Here is an 18,802-nt window from a genome sequence, read left to right as displayed (position 1 = left end):
TACACACGATGATAATAATTATTACGAGGCTGGCAGCTGGACACACACACAGCAAAACGCAGCATCTTGTGTCCACATTAACGTATATATATATATATAACACGAGTTTTATATTAACGAGCCGATCGCGCCTGGACGGCCTTGTGTGCGTACATGTACAATTATTACGTGATGCGCGCCGAGGTCCCTCCGGGATCTCGCGCTTAGAAGATCGATAATAATGTACATTTTTCAACGTATATATTTTAAACTTTTAATAACGAGCCGGTGGGGCACGATTGTGTAGTGTTCTCGATCGCTATTATGATGTACGTTAACGATCGTTATATCGTTATTATAGGTGCGCGCAACGTGTCTTTTGTGAATCCGCTTTGAACGATGCTTTAAAAACTTGGCCGATTGTTGTTGAAAATATGTAAAGAATGAAAATAATTTTATTTTAGATAATATATCGAAAAATTTGTTGACTCTATTTATATTTAACATAGGGACAATCCTTTTTATTCCCATTTGACCACGTGTAATGAAATCATCGTTCTTAATAATATAGTGCATACGTTCGACAACGACATCCAACGATTTATATTGCCTCGCTGCAGCCTTCGTTTACTCTCGAGAATTCACACTTATCGCCGGGGGACTCCTACATCATTTTTATTCGTTTTTCACGGCATCGAATCGCGCGAAATGAAACCGCTTATATATCTTTTTAACGACAGAAAGTTCAGTGTCAAAACAAGAATTCTGACACTGTATACACGCGTGAGTTGATATCTTAAAAAAAGTAAAAAAAAATCGCCCGAACAGGGACTTGAACCCTGGACCCTCAGATTAAAAGTCTGATGCTCTACCGACTGAGCTATCCGGGCCTTGAAAGAAGAGTCCCAAAGCTCAAATTTAGATTAGAATTAGAAATTAGACTTTTCCCGGGCCTCGAAAATGTTACTTTCGAGTCACGGGATATGGAAAATAGCATAGAGGCCCAGAGAGCAGCAAAAAGAAAGTCCCACTGAGCGGGTTTTAAGAGAATCGATTACTATAATTACGCGTGCTCTGAGACTTTTCTATTTTTTGGGGTCTACGGCAGTAGTAACATCATAAATGTGGACGATATTATACGAGCCATTATATCACGATTATTTAGAAATGGAAAAAAGTCTGCGCTTTCGATCATTACATGTTTTCATTGAAAAGAGTTACTCAATTGCTGCGAATCATTCGTCGCGAAGGGGGAATTTTAATACGTCAATTTATCGCTATCGAATCCTCGTCCGCGTAGAAGAAAAAAACCAGCAAATTCGGATTTAATTCAACCCGCCGGGGAAAAAAGAAAGATTCGATATTAATCACAAATAAAAGTGTAACAAACGTACATCGATAACGAAATCGATCTATCATAATCGAGGTTTAAGCTTCTTTATCGCACTCGCAAATTAATGAAAGCGAGCAATAAGTATATCGTAAAAATTGTTGATCACAACGTCCCCAACATCATTGTTATTTTTATATTATAAATACCTTACGTTATGTGAGGAAATGGACTGTAAGCGATCATATCGATGCAAATGATTTCTCATTTCTAGCACCGAGTCATATAACGACAATCGCATAATCGGTCGCAAAATAACTCGATTACTCGCGATTTGTTTTTCTCTCGAATGCCTCGGCGAAAAGAAGAAAAACCGCCGGTTTTTACGGTTGAACGATTTTACATATATACGCGCGCGATATCATTGGCATAAACGCAAAATCGTAATTCGCGAGTATTTCGATTCGACATTCGTGACGCATCGTCGTCGCGTCTCGAATCTCCCCCCTATAGAATTGCATAATTGCCCCGGATGGGACTTGGGTCGCCGAAATGGGCAAGAAATAATTTTATCGACGAAAAAAGAAGAAAAAAAAATTGAGAGCGATAAAGAAAAGTTACTACCAGATATCTCGCCAAAAATAGCGACACAACAGCAGCAGCAGCAGTAGCAGCCGATTGAAAAACGCCTGCTACGCGAATACATAAATCTTCCATCGAATGCGCTCCGAATATTCGAAATTTAAAAGCGACGATAAAAGTTTATCGGTGCGCACTGCATTTATATAGTACACAACGCTTGCGGTAGTATATTTAAATAGACGAGCGTGAAAAACCGCCGACGCACCGAAACTGCGCGCTCGATGCCTATAATTAGCTCTCGCGGATATATATATTTTCTATCGCGCGTGCGACTATTAAAGGTGTGAGTTGCAAGCTCGGACCACTGCTGTATCGTCTCTTGGCTGCAGCTCTTTCATTTCGTTCGGGCAGTTTTTTTAACGACGCTCGTCGTTGTTATTATTACTATTATTATTATTATTGCTAGCGCGCAATCGATGCGAGAAATTACGACTATAACGCCTCGGGAGAGACTTTGTTCTTCGCGCGAAACGACACAAAAGAGAGACGGATATGTATTTATGCGCGATATTTACGATCCGTGTTATAACGATGCTAAAAGCACGAGTTTAAGGAGTTTTAATAATGTTGTACGTGGAAAAAGAGGCAAGGACGCGATAATGAAGAAAAAAAAAAGAACGAGAACAATCGAGATCGAATCGAGCGATACGACAATGCGTCGCGTACTGCATGCATTATGTATATATTATGCATACAAACGATATAATAATAGGGTAATAAATATATTTACGTACAGCGAGTAGTTGTGCTCCGGGTGGCTCTGGCGGAGCTTGCGTTGAAGCTTGTCCATTTTTTCGGTCCGAAAAACGATAACAAGAAAATAAAAAGCGAATCTGTCTCTTTCTTTCTCTCTCGCTCGATATCGAATCACATTATTTTATTTTATTATCCTACAGCACGAGCAATCGGAAGCTGAGCGCGTAGCCAGACATCGACTACTACCACTAACTATCGCTCGCCCCAAAACAACAACGACTCGACGCAAGCTCGCGCGGGCGTTTTTGCAGCAGCGCTGCCTCGTGTGTCTGTGTGCGTAAGTAAGTGTATATTATGCCGCGTGTGCGCGCATGACCATCTGCCGCTTCTGCTTCGTGCACGAGACACGTGGTCACTCAATGATATATATACCCAGATATATTATATGCGAGTATAAAGGCGATAGCTATTTTCGCTGCATTTTTCGAGCTTTCGCGCGGCGCAGGATGACTCGAGCTTGCGCGCGAGCTTTTGGCGCGCGTGTACATATAATAAATAATCAGCGCGACTCGACTCACCTGAGCAAGGCTCGCCTCCAGCTACTACCGTAGTCGCTGACCTCGAGCACGAAGAGCTGCTGAAGCTGCCTCGCGGGCTCCATCGACCAGCTGGGTCAGCGGTACGACGAGTCGACGATGACGATGTTGACGATGCTGACCCGGATCCGACCGAGCAGTCCTCGGCCGCGATGATCGTCTCATCTGACGCGATGATGTGCGATGATATTGTATGTACGCGTGGGTGTGTTAGGGTCAGGACTCGTTGATTGCAAGCTCGAACTTTATCAAAACGTAAATCTGCACTACATCTTGATCTTGGGGCCGAATCGAGCTTTTTTTCTTTTTTCCCCCAAGTGTCCCAACGAGCTGACCCGCGTTCACACCCTATAATGTGTTGTACACAGGTGTACTCGCGCGATCGCGTCGCAGTCCCGCACACGACTCCAGTCGAGCGCAGAAAGCACAACACGAGGTGAGCTCGTGAAACAGCTGGGGGGTGTGTGTGTGTGCGATAAAGCACGAAAGCTCTGCTGCGAGTGTACGCAAGCGCGACGCTGCAAGCACACACACACACACGTTGTGTAAACTGGATCCTTCCAGTTAAGCGGGTCTGTCGACTTTCGCCAGCTGTGTACAACAGTGGGTGTGATTATTTTGAAATGTCTAATCTTTTATACGCTCGCGAATGCCAGCCTGTGCAGATATAGTACACTGAGAAAAAAAATTCATTGATTGAAACAACTGAATATCTTGTTGTTTTTACCAAAATTTCATGAAACTATAGAAAAAAAGATCATTCCAATGAAATTATTTCATAGATTGTATTTAATTGAATTTTCATTGAATCAATGAACTTATTTTCTCAGTGTAAAATACATTTTTAAAAGGGCAGTCGAGCGTTTTCAATGATCTAGGTACTAGGCACAAGTGAGATATATCGGTCGAACCGACGGCAGGTTTATATGCGATACGCGTGAATCGATCGCTCGCGGGAAAGATCCTCGACTCGAAGCGACTCGGCGCGGCGTGTCACGACAATTACCACGATATACCCGCGTTTCATAGCGGTTCTAATTTCCTACAAATCTGCGTTCCCGCGAGCTATACTTCAATTTAAAAAACTAGGCAAGTTTCAGCGATGGTTCATTTTTTTTCATGTATAGGTAAACATTACTAAATGCAAACTTGATGAATTATAAACAAAATATCTCGGACTTGCTGCTAATCATTTACAAACTTTATGAAATCTACTCTACCGTTAAAAACTCATTACGCGATGATAAAGGCGCGCATAGTTCGCAACAGATGTCGTTGGAGAGGCCGAAATTCGGGAACTATTCACGAATGTGCTAGAATATAAGTTCGCGCTCCGCCGCTACTGCTCTGCACGCAATTTACACTATACGCACAACGTGCCGGAGCGCAAGTAACCACAATCTTCTATATCTCTCGCTATTTACTTATCGAGAATCGTCATATCTGTTATTCAAAAGTAGTAATCACGCGCAGTCCACTTTTTTCATATCATCGTCATCATCGTCATCAAAATGACCAGCGCGGAAGACAAGCTACTTTTCTGCTACAACCGTGGCTGCGGCGAAAAATTCGACCCCAGTGAGAACAACGACGGTAAGGATTGTCGTGTTTGTGTGTGTTTATTTACCAACACGCGCCGTCGTGACTCCCGGTCGTAACTCTACTTTTTTTGCCTTTTTTCACGCGCGCAGAGAGCTGTCGGCATCATCCCGGCCATCCCGTTTTTCACGATGCCTACAAGAGCTGGTCGTGCTGCAAAAAGAAGTGCACCGATTTCACCGAGTTCCTCAACATCGTCGGCTGCACGAGATCGAAGCACTCCAACGTGAAGCCGGCCGCCCCGGTCAAGCCGAAGCAGGACGACGACGAGCTGAACAAAATCATCGCCGAGGCCAGGCTGCCGAGCAAAAAGGACGAGGTCGTGGCGAGGCCGTCGATCAAGAGCCTGATGATCGATCTCAAGCCCAAAGTTTCGCCCAAGCTCCTGGAACAACTCGAGGGTCTGACGACGTCGAAGAGATCTCACGAGAATAGCACCACCGTAGTTGTTGGCCAGAACTGCACCAACAATTGCTGCAAAGGTACTTACCTGGGTCCCAGCTCGAATGAGGAAGTTTGCGTCTATCATCCCGGAGTTCCTATTTTCCACGAGGGCCTGAAGTATTGGTCTTGCTGTCAGAAAAAGACGACGGACTTCAATGTGTTCATGGAGCAGAAAGGATGCACGGAAGGAAGTCACGTGTGGACTAAACAGGTAACGTTATTACAAAACTTCATTGACTCGCAGCAACTATTTTCATGTAAGTTAATCAATTGATTGTTCTTCAGACTTATGGCAAAAAAGTAAACTGTAGATTGGATTGGCATCAAACTGCAACTCATGTGATAATATCAATTTTTGGTAAAAAGTACGATCCAAAGTTTTCCAGTATAAAATTGAATCCAGTACGTTTGCTGGTAGACTTGTATTTCCCAGAGGAAAGTTCTAACTACAAATTAGATTTGGAGTTACAGGGTGTAAGTATACAAATATTACATTTTTATGTTTGAATTCTGATGAAATAATTTTCAATCACTTAATTAATGATTTGTTTCTTTCAAATTTAAGGTTGTCGTAGTTGAACAAAGTTCTGTAACTATGCTGCCTACAAAAACAGAAATTGAATTAAGAAAAGCTGGTCCTGGTTCTTGGAGTAGACTAGAAATTCCAAAAAAGAATATAGAGGGAGAAGAAATCCATAACACTGACGACAAAGAAGATTTGTCAAATAAAGTTGATGCCGTTGACCTTAGTGACTTATAAGTGAATTTAGCATTCTTGACAATTTTTAAAGTAAAAGAATCAACTAAACTATGTTACTATTATCTAAAGACTTGATTTTGTCAATTTTATTAAAAAAAATCATCAAAAAACTAACATAGCACAATATCTAATGTAACTTATTTTTGTTAATAAATGTATATTCTTGTTGAAAGTAAGAACATCTCCATCCATCTCCAATCAATTGTAAAATGTAAAATAGAATGAAAACTCATAAATATAATTTCTGATACAATTTATTTAGTTTTTATTTTAATTAGAACTCTTTATATATTAATTAGAATTAAAAATATATAAATTTAATAAAAGGGTCTTTATTCTTTTTCATTTTTTGTCTTTATGAAACTTATCTGTAGTTCTGCCGTCAGGTGTAGACACTTGACAGCAACAATAATATCAAGCAGAAGACACTTCAACTGACACTGCCATCTACGATATTGTACTGATTTTAAACGTGTATGCCAATGCTATATTTATATATTGTACATCTCTTGCTGAATGTTTTTATCGCTCCAAAAACCTATAAATTTGTAATACCGGCATAATAATAACATGGCAAACGAAAAGCTGAAGGTAAGCTGGACTTTTCAATGAATCTGAATGATATACAAGGGATATTAATGATGAAGCACTATTCAAAACATAACAATGAATCAAATGCGTATGTCACCTATAAATGTTTTAATCATTTAAATTCAAAATATAAAAAGTAATATTTAGCATAATAATTGGCTTAATAATAATAAGCACAAGAATTCAATTTTTAAAAGTGCCATTTTATATTTAAGAAAATTTGGAAGCAATGTCAATATATTATCCTTATCAAGTGTTTAAATTTAGATTTTAGCAATCCATGGATACCGCCAATCAGACAAAATATTCAGTGCAAAGTTGGGTTCCTTGAGAAAAAGTTTTAAAAAAGAAATAGATTTTACATTTCTCAAAGCACCACACAAAGTACCACCTATAATAGAAAATCCTCATTCACAAAAGGATGAAGAACCAGTAGAAGATACAGAACGTAATAGTTGATTTTTTTTGTATTTTATTTTTAATCATCAAATTTTTTACATTAAACATTATCATTTAAAGAATATGGTTGGTGGTTCAATACTGAGGATCGAGTGTTTAAAGCTATCGAGCCAAGTGATAAATCAGTTGGATTCGAAGAGAGTGTGAAAGTTGTACAAAAAGTATTTGATGAGCAAGGACCATTCGATGGTTTGATAGGATTTTCTCAAGGCGGATCATTTGTTTCTATTTTATGTGCTCTGCAACAACAGAAAAGTAAGTTTCATTCAAGTGCAATATTGATCAATCAATCTTTTCTAGTTTATAAAAAAATTTTATTTTTACAGAGTTACCAATAAACTTTGATTTTGCTATCATCATATCAGGATTCAAATCTCTTTGCCAGCCTCATGAAATTTATTACAATGAACAAATAACACTACCAACTTTACATGTTTATGGTGAAGGAGATCAAGTAATTCCCACACGTGAGTTTTAAATCTTATCTTATTAAAAAGAATTGATTTTAAAAAAATGTTGTAACCTGCTTTATATTTAATTACAGATATGGCTAAAGAATTAAGTGATCTTTTTGACAACAAACAGGAATTTGTACATGAAGGAGGCCATTATGTGCCAGGAAAAAAACATATTTTCAATGATTTTGTGAAACAAATGTTTGAAAGTAAAAACTCAAAAGAAATCAATAAATGATATAAAACATAATAGAAAACTATTAGTGTTTGCCTAATTATTTCAACTTTACTAAAAAGAATATACTTTAGTAAAATCCATGAAATTTTAATTATGGGGAGAATAAATAATAACCTCTCAATATTTTTTCAAATCAACTATTCTTCAATTTATTAATACTAAATTTTATTTGTATTGAGACAGTTGTCCATTAACAGTTTGGTCGAGAATTATTGAAATGGTCTCAGCATATTATTAAATGGTTTTATGATACTTATTATTTGACTTTGGTTTTTTAAAAATTGGTGAAGTAAGATTAATATAGTGAAAATTTCTATTAAAGTTTCAAAAATATTGTGTTTTTGGTACAGATTCCAAAAGACAACAAGCAAGATAATTAGTAATAAAGGATTTTTAATATCTGAAAATGTATTTTTATAGAACAATATTTTTTATTAGATAGTAAATAAACATAATAAATAATTCACCCAACTTAATTATATCACAAGCACACCACAATAGTTAATGTAATTAATGTGTCTCAATCAAAGTTCAAAACAAAATATTGCTCACATACATTTAATATTTAGATATTGTTAGATGTAAGAAAAGTAAACAAATTTTTTTTAATTAAACAAATACAAAACTAATAATTTAAAAGTGACACATTGTTCTGTAAGTTTAATTATAAAAAATTTAACTGTTAAAATTCAAACACTTTTTAAAATTGTTAAAGTATTAGCACTTTTTGCAAGTATGGTATTGATGTAGCTATGCAATTGAACAAAAGTTCATATACAAGTCTACAATCCGGCTTCTAATATTTATCTTCAGAGTCTGATGATGCGTAATTTGAAGATCAAATCAGTTATTGGCTTAACAAGATTGTAATAATCCAAAAGTCAAGGTGACTGTTCTTGACCATTGGTTTCTTGTGTTTTCATAACTTCTGGTAGATCGGGTGGCAGCGAAAATGGAGTCATTTCTAATGGTTCGAATTGACCATTTTCTTGACGCACTGCTAAACCTATCACAGCCGGACATTGAGCTTTGGCAGTTGTAGAGGATAGTCCATAGTCTGATAATAATTTGCTCTCAGCCATCAAAATTGTTTCTTTGTTAAACAGTTGCTGGTTTACTGGAGGAATCTTCAGTATTCCTGTAATCATTTTGGAGTTATGTCAAGTCACATTTTGATAAAAATACAAACAAGCTTTTAATAATTTCCAAAGCATCAGTAGGTTTGAAACAATTGTTATGATTTGACAAATGTTTTGCATTCAAAAAGAAACGTACCTTCGATAATTTTCTTCAGCTCCAAAACCGTTGTGTTCTCCTTCGCATCAGTGAAAATTGTCATTTTTTTCCGCCGAATCATTAAAAAAACATCCTAAACAAAGTGTGTAAAATAACAATGAGTAAAAAATTGTACCTGCTGCTTATCGATATTATGATAAAAAATTAACAAATAACATGCAGAATCCAGCAATTATTGCCAGTTTTATTTACCATTTTTGGCAGTTAAAGTAAGAAATAGTGTCAGCGAACTTTCGTTTTGAATAACGAAGTGTTGTTTCTTTGAGGTTATGGCTCGAAAACCATTGGCATTTAATCGTCTAGCTGCAGCGCTGAGGATTCACGAGTGTTTACGAGACGCAATCAACGTAATACCTACGCTTTTGAATTGGTCAGTAGGCGTGAGTGTCGAAACGTAAAATCGTATCGAACGGTAAATAAAAAGAAAATATCCCTCAAAGCAGGCGTACGTACTTTGAGAATCGCATCTGTGCTGCTGGTGAATCAGCGTAACAATCGAGATAACAAAAACAACGTTATCGTCGGGTTCACACGTTTGAAATAATATCGACAGAAGTCGAGACGACGGAAATGAATTGAATTCTCGACGAATATAATTAAATTAGCTCTTGCTAATTGCGCAGACTGTTTAAAGAGCTTCGATCTACAAAGATTCAAATATTTATTATTGAACACGATGAAAAGACATAAGCATACGAGTCTACAAGTTGAGAAATCAAAATTAAAATGCAACAGTTCGTTAATAAAGATGGATTATTTTTAAGATGATATCTTAATTACTGTAGATGGAAATATTTTATTAGTAGATATTTCTATAAAGAGCATGGAATTTTGAAAAGAGCATAATGTGAACAAAATTTTACGCGCGCAAGCGTTGGCAATAGGCAAAACGAATCATCGTTTTGATTTTAAAAGCTAATTTTCATCTCGCAATAAAAAAAATGGATTTTCCCATAAAATGGCACTCGAAATTATTTGTGCAACTCACGCTCTTATTTGGCTCGATTCAACGATATTAAAAAGTAGAACGAGAAAAAATAATTCAATGCCTCGCATTGAATTGCTTCCTGTTCTGGTAAAACTCAGATATATCCCCGCTACGTCGAGTGCACGCGCTTATTAATATTTATCATTATTATGTCATTTAATTCACAGTGCGGACGAGCAAAATTAATTCATCGTAAATAGCTGAAATAATCGATAAGCTCGTTCAAGGTCGAAAGCTCTGTGTGTCTTACGCGTCAAATGTGGTTTAGTTTTTTTTTTCTAATTATTATAGAAATAGAAATTATGAAATTGGAAAATTCTCGTATTACTAGAGTCACCTATACCCAGTGATTGACAGCATACCAGTGAATGAAAGCACTTTTTTAAATAAAAATTATTAATTGATAACGACATTATTCATGAAGGACGAATTTTTATGCTATTCTTGGGTATTATTACTAACTATTCGAATGGTTATCAGGTCCAGAATCAATATAGCTTAACGATAGGAATTAATTTACGAACGCATCGTTCGCTGAGCCGTAAAATACGGTCACTTTGTACATAATCGCCGAAGATAGTTAAAATTTGGAAGATCCACTGTAAAAGAAGTTAGCTAGTTACCTTTACAACTGTCATTTATATGTTAAACAATTGCATTTCCTGTGAAAAGTCAATTTTTAATTAGAAAATTTCATTTCTTTTCAACTTTCATTTACTGGTGTGGTGAATAGTTCGCACTTACCCAGTAAATGAAAGCACAAAAATAAGCATATTTTGATTGGAGTTTTGAACCAATCTTTATCTACGAGGTCTTAAAATATTTGTAAAATGGTTCTTCTTTACTCAAATGAAACAGATTTTTAAAAAAGATCCTTGAAAAATTACCAAAACTTGTCCTACATCATGAAAAATTATAACATGACCTTGAAATATTTTAATTATGTTATTTAACACAGATGCCCTTATTTTAATCATGGCAATATGGCAATAAAGAGGTTGGTTTGGATGATAAATTTATGTTTTAGTTTCTTATTCAATAAAAAAGGTGATATATTACAGTCTATATTGATTATCAAATCAACGTATGCTTATATTTGTATATTCATTTACTGGTTTCGCGGCTTTCATTCACTGGTAAAGCACGTTTTTTTCATTTTCATGAACTTTTATATAGGAAAAACTCAATTGAAAATTCTGTAAAAATTCTAATAAATAGAGGAAGGTATGAACTTTGCCAAACTGTTGGTTCGATTACCTAAAATTGACTAAAAACATGCATCCGGGCTGCTTGAAAGCAGAATTTTTCTAAACCTTTCAATAACTGGTCGAGTCTATATAGTTATTGTTTATTCATAAATATCATTGAGGAATTTCGCATCAGCGACAAAAAAATTTTTACCGATACTTAAAATTAACTCGTATACACATTTTTAGCGCGTCCGTAAAATCGAAAAGGGCAAAAAAGACGAAGTGTCGCTCGAAATCAATAATAAGTATCAACCGCTGGCAGAAGGATGTCCATTAATAATTTTACGCCGAAGGCCGTCCAAGGCGACGCGCTCTCGAATCGATGATTTAAATCTGTCGCACACGTAGTACGTATCTATAGCAAAGCTTCGTTTTTTTTTGTTGCGTGTGAAATGAAAAAGATGCTTTGAGCGCGCAGAGTTTCGATAGACGACAGTTTTGCGCATACGACATTTTCAATCGCACATCATCTCGCGGCAGTGACAAATCGTACGTATTACGATAAATCGCGCGCGGTTTACGCGTCACGTGCACGAGTGTGCGTACGCGGCCAACAGCGCGATCCTTTGTGAGTGTATATACCCATCGATAAAAAAAAAAAAAATTATAAAGAAGTGTAAAGTAAATATTGCGTAAAAGCAACGCGACAACGACTCTTAATCCGCGTGCACTTGGCCCTCGCGGAAGAGTATATTGAGAGAGACACACGCGTGCGTTGTTATATTGTTGTGGTATACAACACAGACATCACGTGATTGAGCTCGGTAGCTTTGATGGTCGTAGTCGCGACGCGTGCCTGGCGTTTAACGGGGGGCTGCTGCTGCTGCTCCCCTTCTATATAAGCCTATGTAAAGACCGCACCGAGTCTCCTCCGAGCCCAGTATCGTTTTCGCCTCTGCACACATAGCTGCCGATGCAACGGTAGCTTTTCGAACCTCGATACAGACGATATCGCGATTTCCAAAATAGAACAAAAACAAAAAAAAAAAAGAATCGAGGGACACACGGCTGAAAGCTCATACATATACGGAAATGGCTTCGTGCGAGATACGAGTTGACTCGCCGCGCGTCAAGTACACCGGCGAGCGCATCGAGACGGAATACGATTACCAGACGACCGCAGTTTTCAACGAGGGCGACGAGCATCGACCGAAGTACAAAGTGCGTGTCCGTCCGTGCGCTACGCTTTTTACTCGCCCCGTGCAAGCTTCAACTCGGTTACGAATTTTATTTTCATTTTCGTATACAGATCGTGCCGGAAACGAGGAAGCTGCTCATCCGCACGGAGACGAGGCTGCCCCGTCTGGGTGTCATGCTGGTCGGCTGGGGTGGCAACAACGGCTCCACCATCACCGCGGCGCTGCTCGCCAACAGGCTCAAGCTCAGCTGGCCGACCAAGGAGGGCGTCAAACACGCCAACTGGTACACACGCCTTTCATACCTCGATCCCTTTCGTTTTTTTTTTTTTTTCAACATTTTGTGAATCGATTAATTTCTGCAGGTTCGGCTCGTTGATCGAGGCGTCGACGGTGCGCCTGGGCGAGTGCCAAGGCAAGGACGTTTACGCGCCGATCTCGTGTCTCTTGCCGATCGTCCGTCCCGACGACATCGAGATCGACGGCTGGGACATATCCGCGGCGAATCTGGCCGAGGCCATGGCCAGGGCCAAGGTGCTGGACGTCAATCTGCAGCAGCAGCTCGTGCCCCACATGAGGCAGATGAAGCCGAGAAAGAGCATCTACTATCCGGACTTTATAGCGGCTAATCAGGTAAACACTTTCTCGCGATCGAGCGAGTGAGTCTTCGATATCGATTTTTATCATTAATTGTTTTCGTGCGCCTGGAAGGAATCGAGATCGAACAACGTGCTGCGAGGCACGATGCAGCAGCACCTGGACACCATCCGCGGCGACATCGCCGACTTCAAAGCCCGGAAGAGTCTCGACACCGTGGTCGTGCTCTGGACGGCCAACACCGAGAGATTCGCGGAAATTCTGCCGGGCGTCAACGACACGGCCGACAATCTGCTGCGATCGATCGCCCACGGACACTCGGAGATCAGCCCGAGCACGGTGTTCGCCGTCGCCGCGGCTCTCGAGGGCGTGAGTATATCGAGAAATCGTCGCGTTAAATCGGACTTTTGAATCGATGTACTTGATTTTTCCGTTTACAGTGCACCTACCTGAACGGATCGCCGCAGAACACATTCGTGCCGGGCGCCCTGGAGCTCGCCGAGAGGCAGGGGACCTTCGTGGGCGGCGACGACTTCAAATCCGGCCAGACGAAGCTCAAGTCGGTCCTCGTCGACTTTCTGGTTTCCGCCGGTATCAAGCCGGTCTCGATCGTCAGCTACAATCATCTGGGCAACAACGACGGCTACAACCTGTCCGCGCCCGCGCAGTTCAGATCCAAGGAGGTAATAATATTTGCGTTGGATTTTTTTTTCCGCTTCGCGATTGAACGACGATGATATCGTCTATTATTCGTTCGACAGATCTCCAAGAGCAATGTGGTCGACGACATGGTCGAGTCCAATCCGATACTGTACAAAAAGGGAGAGAAACCCGATCACTGCGTCGTCATTAAATACGTTCCCTATGTCGGTGAGTGATATAAAAAAGGTGGATAAATAAAAAAAATGTTTTCTCTCTCTCGATCATCGATCTTTCGATCTTTCGATTCTATAGGCGACAGCAAGCGCGCGATGGACGAGTACACGTCGGAGATCCTGATGGGTGGCCAGAACACCATCGTCGTGCACAACACGTGCGAGGACTCGCTCCTCGCCAGCCCCATCATACTCGACCTCGTGCTCCTCGCCGAGCTCTGCTCTCGCGTCAGCTTCAAGAGTCTCGACGGGCCGGGAGCCGACGCGGCCGAGTTCCAGAGCTTCCGCAGCGTCCTGTCCGTGCTCTCTTACCTGCTGAAAGCTCCGCTGGCGCCCAACGACGCTCCCGTCGTCAATGCCCTGTTCAAGCAGCGCTGCGCCATCGAGAACATCCTGAAGGCCTGCGTCGGTCTGCCGCCGGAGAGCAACATGCTGCTCGAGCACAGGCTTCGATCGTTTCGACGTTGAGTTTTAACGATTCGATTTCGATCGATTTTAATTTATCGATGCAGTTGAAGTAATCTATGTTTTTTTTTTTTTTTTTGTAAGAAATAACAAATTGTACGTGAGAAATTACGAGTGCAATATGCAATAATTTTAAACAAATGTATCGATTGGGATCATCAATAAAAACAAGATTTCATTCTAATATCGCATTATATGGTTTATCAAATAATCAGTTCGTGTGAAATAGATAAAGTAAAACTTTTGTTCAAAGGCCCAAGAATGTATTAACAATATTCTACACAATATTTAAAACGTTTCACGGAGTGCGTGTATCAAGTACCAGACCAGTTAATCTGGTTACTTTTGTTATCATTCAGATTTTTGTATTATTTTTGTTGACTATTTTTATTTTGATAATGAAAATTTGAAAATTGCCCTCGAAGCCGACAAAACGCTTGAAAAAAGTGGCAAGATATTCGAATGACGAGCAGAAAGAAAACCCAAGTAAAAAAATTTTATAAAGTTTTTATAAAATCGATTTTATAAAATTATCGCTTTATAAAAACTTAGTATAATTTTTTTACACGGGAAAGGATAATCATTTTATCAAAATTTTTATTCGTCGCAGCTGCACACGGAAATATTTACAAATCAGTTCTGGATTTTCATTTACCAAATATTAAATACTTTGCATTTATTATTCCAATTCATTTTTAAATAATAAATACAAAGTACTTTTCAATTGAAATCGATAACAACTAATAAATCAAAACCAATTATTAATTGGATCGATTTGATTAGATAAATTAATTCAATTGTTAAACTTGAAAATCAATTAAACAAATTTCAAATAATGAATAATTTCATGGTCTGGTTTTCTCATCAGCATCAGTGAATTCAAGGGTTGATAGGAGGCTTAAATCTTTTTATAATTCTATGTATAATATTTAAGCTGAAAAAGTGCAACACAATTGCTTCCTAATGGAGGAAGTTATGGGATAGGCTTAAAAATGAGATCTGGAACTAGACGTCGAAGGAAAATTTGGATTACATATTTGGAAACTATGAATTATCAACAAACGTCGGTATGTGCGTGTGTGTGTCTTCCCGGCCTTTTGACTAAGATAGATGTGTAAATAGATAGAAGGGAATTTTTCACCAGAAATCTCTACGTTATTTTGGAGTTTCGTATAAAAAAATGAAAACGGTTCAAAATTGAAAAATGAAAAACGGATTTTCCCTTCAATAACCCTTTCATTAATGTAATTTTTTATGAGGAAAGTTTTTGCTAATAAATTGGCAGCAGTTTTTAGTTATCAACAAGTTTTATTTAACAAAAAAAATTTTTATTTAAACTACGTACAAAATGTGTAAACATTAAGTAACATCGGAATAAAATGGAACCTTACTAATAGCATATGTTCATTTAAGCTTTTTTGGAGCTCTCTCCACGTTTCCTTCGCTCTGACATTCCATCATACTTGTTATTGAATTTTTCTTACACTCCTCGTCATTTAGTCTATCAACCGCCAAACAAACATTATATAAATCTTGGTTCGTCAGCTCCTCGATGATCATGTCACAGCAGAGAATCGGCAGTCGATAGTGTATCAGTTCCCAGAAAGGATCCAGTGCCCAACGTTGGAAAAATCTTCTCAAAATTTTCTCACACAGATGCGCGATACAAGCCTTTCCGTTATTACTGTTCGGGAGCCACCAACAATCTGTCAATTTCCGGATGTTTGGCTCGTCCGTGCGCGTGAGCTGTTTCACCAACTCTCTGGGTTGCAGCCGAATCAAGTCGTAGAGAGACAGATTCGAGCCTATCGTTGTTTTTTTCGTCTTGATCGCGAACGCCCCGTCGTGATACCAATACTCGTCGAGATTCGCCGCCGACTTCGTAAAGAATCCGTACTTGGCGAATAATTTCATGAGCATCGAGGCGTCGCTTCGATCCAGCTCGTATCCTCTCTTCTGGAGACGTTCGAGGCAGGCCATGAAGCCGCACGACAATTTCAATTTAAAAAGATTGAAAATATCAAGCTCGTAATGCGATTCGAATCTGGCCTCGATGATGCTCTCGATGGGAAAAACGAAGTTGGACAGATCGGCGCCGCGATCCAAGAGCACACCGACGCAATTCGGCCAAAACTTCGCCACGGCCAATTGTAGCGGCGTCCGGCCCAGCTTGTCTCGAGCATCGACTCGTACCGTTATTGCATCGTCGACCATCTCGAAGAACAGCCTCATCGTGTCGTCGTCTTTTCTTCGCCGCGCAACAATGACGTGCAAAGGAGTCTCGCCCTCGGCGTCGGCCGAATTCGGGTCGGCGCCTCTGTGCAGCAGCAACCGGACGCTGCCGGGCTCGTGACGCAGCAGAGCGTAGTGCAGCGGTGTCCTGCCCTGCTCGTCCACGGCGTCGATCGGCACCTCTCGCCCGAGATCGTCGACGATCTCGAAGAACAGCTGCGCGAAGTCATCGTGCGAGTTCGTCCGGTAAACGATGTGCAAAGGTGTCAGTCCTCTCTTGTTCGGCAGATTCGGACTGGCGCCTTTTCTCAGCAGCAACTCGACCGCGCCTCTGAAGCCGCGAAGCAGAGCCGAGTGCAGAAGTGTGTAGCCTAATTTCTTGTCCTGGGCGTCGATGATCGGCACCAGATGACGTTTTTCATCGGCGATACGAAGCAATCTAGTCGCACAGGAATCATCGCTCCGACTCGGTAAAATCCTTTGCAGCGCATTGGATCCGAACCCGTTGACTATCTTCGGATCCGCGCCATTTGTCACAAGCAGTTCGACCACTGCTGTTTGGCTATAGTTCAGAGCCGCGTGAAGCGGCGAATCGCCCGATCTGCCCTCGATACAATCGAGATCGTGGCCAAGCTCGATGAAGCTCTCGACGACGCCTTGGCAGCCGAACATGCAGGCCACGTGTAGATGCGTGACGCTATTCTCGTCGGCGTAGTTCACGACGAATTTGTCGTAAATTTGAAAGAGCTTACCGACCACGATATCCCTGCGAGGACGACAACTTTTGGCCGCACGATGTATAGGTGTGGAGCGACGTGGCGAGGATGACTCGCCGGGCTCGTCCTTGTAGCCGGTCTTGATCACGAACTCGACGAGTGGAATTAGATTATTGTGGTAATCATTGACCCTCTCCACGAATCCGACGGTATCCGAGAGAATCCGGTCGATATCTCCGGGTGTAAAGATATCCCGGAGATCCGGGAGTTGACCTTTCCATTTTCTGATCAACGCGTAAAGTTCATGAAGAAATTTGCGTGGCTCTTTCCAATAAAAGACACTGTCTCGCAAAATTTTCAATTTTTTTAAGCACTCCTGATCGTTTTCAACCATTGTTCTATACGAACTCACCCGCGAATAAAATAAATTATGAGTTTGAATATTTTTTCTCTTTCACAAAATAAACTTGCAGCGGTCTGAAAGTGATCTTTCTCTGACTACCCGTGGGATTACACTGCAACGTATACTACAGCGTAACTAACTCGTGGGCGAAACTAAAAAAGTACAGTACAGTCAGAAAGTTGCGCGCGCATCACGTTGCCGGACAGTCAGAAAGAAAATGTATGAATTTTTTTTATTCTTACTTGCGTTTAGTCGTTTATAAGTTTTTTGTAAATTATACTTTGCTACTTGTAGAATTAAAGATAATGGTGTACGTCGCCATCAAGCGGTAGAGGCTGCCTTTAAGTGTACGATTAAATTTTTTGTACAATTAATGAAAGAATAAAATTAAAATACAGGAAAATTAAAACTCAAGTGATTTAATGAAATTCATTTTTTGCTTCTTCATCGAGGAAGCTTGGTGATTGGTCCAAAATGTACTTTTGTATCTCATAAATTGCGATTAATATATTTGTATAATAGACAGAATTTGTGACTGATGGCAGGTCTTATGTTTGTAGTGCAAAAAAACATGTCCAGTATGATAAATCATGGTTGATATTAGTATCATCTTAAAGATTAAGTTTTTAACTTTCAAATGACGGGTCTAAAATCGATCTAACTTTATTATTTTAAAAGTTGTGGGTATTTGAAAATGGTCAAAAATGTGCATTTTTTCCTCTTTGAGTCTCAATATCTCGGTAAATAATCATTTTACGAAAATTTTACAAGAGACACTTTTTGTTTAAAATTGCCCAAAGAACACAAATATGGGTTTAAAATTTAGAAAAATTTTAATTTTCTTCATTTTGCAATATATTTGTTTATAACAAATTTTTGGGCAGTCTGAGCGACTTCTAACTATGATATTCGGATTCAGTGGGAAAAAATATATAAGAATGACATGGTTTCATCCATCTTTTTCACGTGGCCGATCCGACCCCTCTTTGGCTCCAGGACTATGTCATCAAATTAATCAAAAAAAGTATCAATTGGGATCATGAATAAAAACAAAA

General features: G+C 39.6%; 5 protein-coding genes and 1 non-coding gene across 7 annotated transcripts in view; 3 read left to right on the top strand and 3 right to left on the bottom strand.

Moving 5' to 3' along the window:
• The window catches only part of LOC106659634 (phosphatidylcholine:ceramide cholinephosphotransferase 2-like), a 34,138-nt gene extending 30,501 nt beyond the window's left edge, over positions 1-3,637 (bottom strand). The window contains exon 1 of one of the 2 annotated variants that reach the window (XM_014382283.2): positions 3,226-3,637. In XM_014382283.2, the coding sequence (XP_014237769.1) occupies positions 3,226-3,308 (83 nt within the window). In that variant the 5' untranslated portion in view covers positions 3,309-3,637. Of the gene's footprint in view, positions 1-2,685; positions 2,883-3,225 lie in introns of those variants that run through there. The other variant, XM_014382285.2, reaches the window with a different exon arrangement.
• Trnak-uuu lies at positions 797-869 on the bottom strand. The gene has a single exon. It is a non-coding gene; the product is annotated as a tRNA-Lys (tRNA).
• Positions 3,638-4,572: 935 nt separating the features above from the next.
• LOC106659553 (cysteine and histidine-rich domain-containing protein) lies at positions 4,573-6,238 on the top strand. Its single transcript, XM_014382148.2, has 4 exons — positions 4,573-4,836; positions 4,935-5,497; positions 5,572-5,760; positions 5,852-6,238. The coding sequence occupies exons 1-4, from the start codon at positions 4,755-4,757 to the stop codon at positions 6,044-6,046; spliced, it is 1,029 nt and encodes a 342-aa protein (XP_014237634.1). The 5' UTR covers positions 4,573-4,754; the 3' UTR covers positions 6,047-6,238.
• A 264-nt stretch (positions 6,239-6,502) lies between these two features.
• Positions 6,503-7,789, top strand: LOC106659457 (esterase OVCA2). Its single transcript, XM_014382030.1, has 5 exons — positions 6,503-6,637; positions 6,905-7,085; positions 7,157-7,351; positions 7,423-7,563; positions 7,641-7,789. The coding sequence occupies exons 1-5, from the start codon at positions 6,617-6,619 to the stop codon at positions 7,787-7,789; spliced, it is 687 nt and encodes a 228-aa protein (XP_014237516.1). The 5' UTR covers positions 6,503-6,616.
• Positions 7,790-8,200: 411 nt separating this feature from the next.
• Positions 8,201-9,653, bottom strand: LOC106659565 (elongin-B). The gene is made up of 3 exons (XM_014382164.2): positions 9,278-9,653; positions 9,065-9,158; positions 8,201-8,927 (listed from the first exon to the last, which is right to left on the bottom strand). The coding sequence occupies exons 1-3, from the start codon at positions 9,278-9,280 to the stop codon at positions 8,671-8,673; spliced, it is 354 nt and encodes a 117-aa protein (XP_014237650.1). The 5' UTR covers positions 9,281-9,653; the 3' UTR covers positions 8,201-8,670.
• Positions 9,654-11,978: 2,325 nt separating this feature from the next.
• Positions 11,979-14,717, top strand: LOC106659534 (inositol-3-phosphate synthase 1). Its single transcript, XM_014382121.2, has 7 exons — positions 11,979-12,484; positions 12,573-12,745; positions 12,825-13,092; positions 13,171-13,425; positions 13,497-13,739; positions 13,818-13,926; positions 14,011-14,717. The coding sequence occupies exons 1-7, from the start codon at positions 12,356-12,358 to the stop codon at positions 14,397-14,399; spliced, it is 1,566 nt and encodes a 521-aa protein (XP_014237607.1). The 5' UTR covers positions 11,979-12,355; the 3' UTR covers positions 14,400-14,717.
• Positions 14,718-18,802: the final 4,085 nt, after the last annotated feature.

The sequence above is a fragment of the Trichogramma pretiosum genome, unplaced genomic scaffold (genome assembly GCF_000599845.2).
Source record: "Trichogramma pretiosum strain Unisexual culture from Peru unplaced genomic scaffold, Tpre_2.0 scaffold74, whole genome shotgun sequence".
NCBI classification, from domain to species: Eukaryota; Metazoa; Arthropoda; class Insecta; order Hymenoptera; family Trichogrammatidae; genus Trichogramma; species Trichogramma pretiosum.
The sequence above is the reverse complement of the archived record's forward strand: the minus strand, read 5'-3'. Positions and strand labels throughout refer to the sequence as shown.

What these genes read in the sequence shown, in the direction of transcription:
- LOC106659565 (XM_014382164.2), bottom strand. An exon ending in GCTGAAGAAAATTATCGAAG is followed by an intron (nt 8,928 to 9,064) that starts GTACGTTTCTTT and finishes AAATGATTACAG; the next exon opens with GAATACTGAAGATTCCTCCA.
- LOC106659553 (XM_014382148.2), top strand. Translation starts at nt 4,755, where the DNA reads ATGACCAGCGCGGAAGACAAGCTACTTTTCTGCTACAACCGTGGCTGC. An exon ending in CCCCAGTGAGAACAACGACG is followed by an intron (nt 4,837 to 4,934) that starts GTAAGGATTGTC and finishes TCACGCGCGCAG; the next exon opens with AGAGCTGTCGGCATCATCCC. An exon ending in TAGATTTGGAGTTACAGGGT is followed by an intron (nt 5,761 to 5,851) that starts GTAAGTATACAA and finishes TTCAAATTTAAG; the next exon opens with GTTGTCGTAGTTGAACAAAG.
- LOC106659534 (XM_014382121.2), top strand. Translation starts at nt 12,356, where the DNA reads ATGGCTTCGTGCGAGATACGAGTTGACTCGCCGCGCGTCAAGTACACC. An exon ending in ACTTTATAGCGGCTAATCAG is followed by an intron (nt 13,093 to 13,170) that starts GTAAACACTTTC and finishes TGCGCCTGGAAG; the next exon opens with GAATCGAGATCGAACAACGT. An exon ending in TAAATACGTTCCCTATGTCG is followed by an intron (nt 13,927 to 14,010) that starts GTGAGTGATATA and finishes TCGATTCTATAG; the next exon opens with GCGACAGCAAGCGCGCGATG.
- LOC106659457 (XM_014382030.1), top strand. Translation starts at nt 6,617, where the DNA reads ATGGCAAACGAAAAGCTGAAG. An exon ending in TGGCAAACGAAAAGCTGAAG is followed by an intron (nt 6,638 to 6,904) that starts GTAAGCTGGACT and finishes GTTTAAATTTAG; the next exon opens with ATTTTAGCAATCCATGGATA. An exon ending in TGCTCTGCAACAACAGAAAA is followed by an intron (nt 7,352 to 7,422) that starts GTAAGTTTCATT and finishes TTATTTTTACAG; the next exon opens with AGTTACCAATAAACTTTGAT.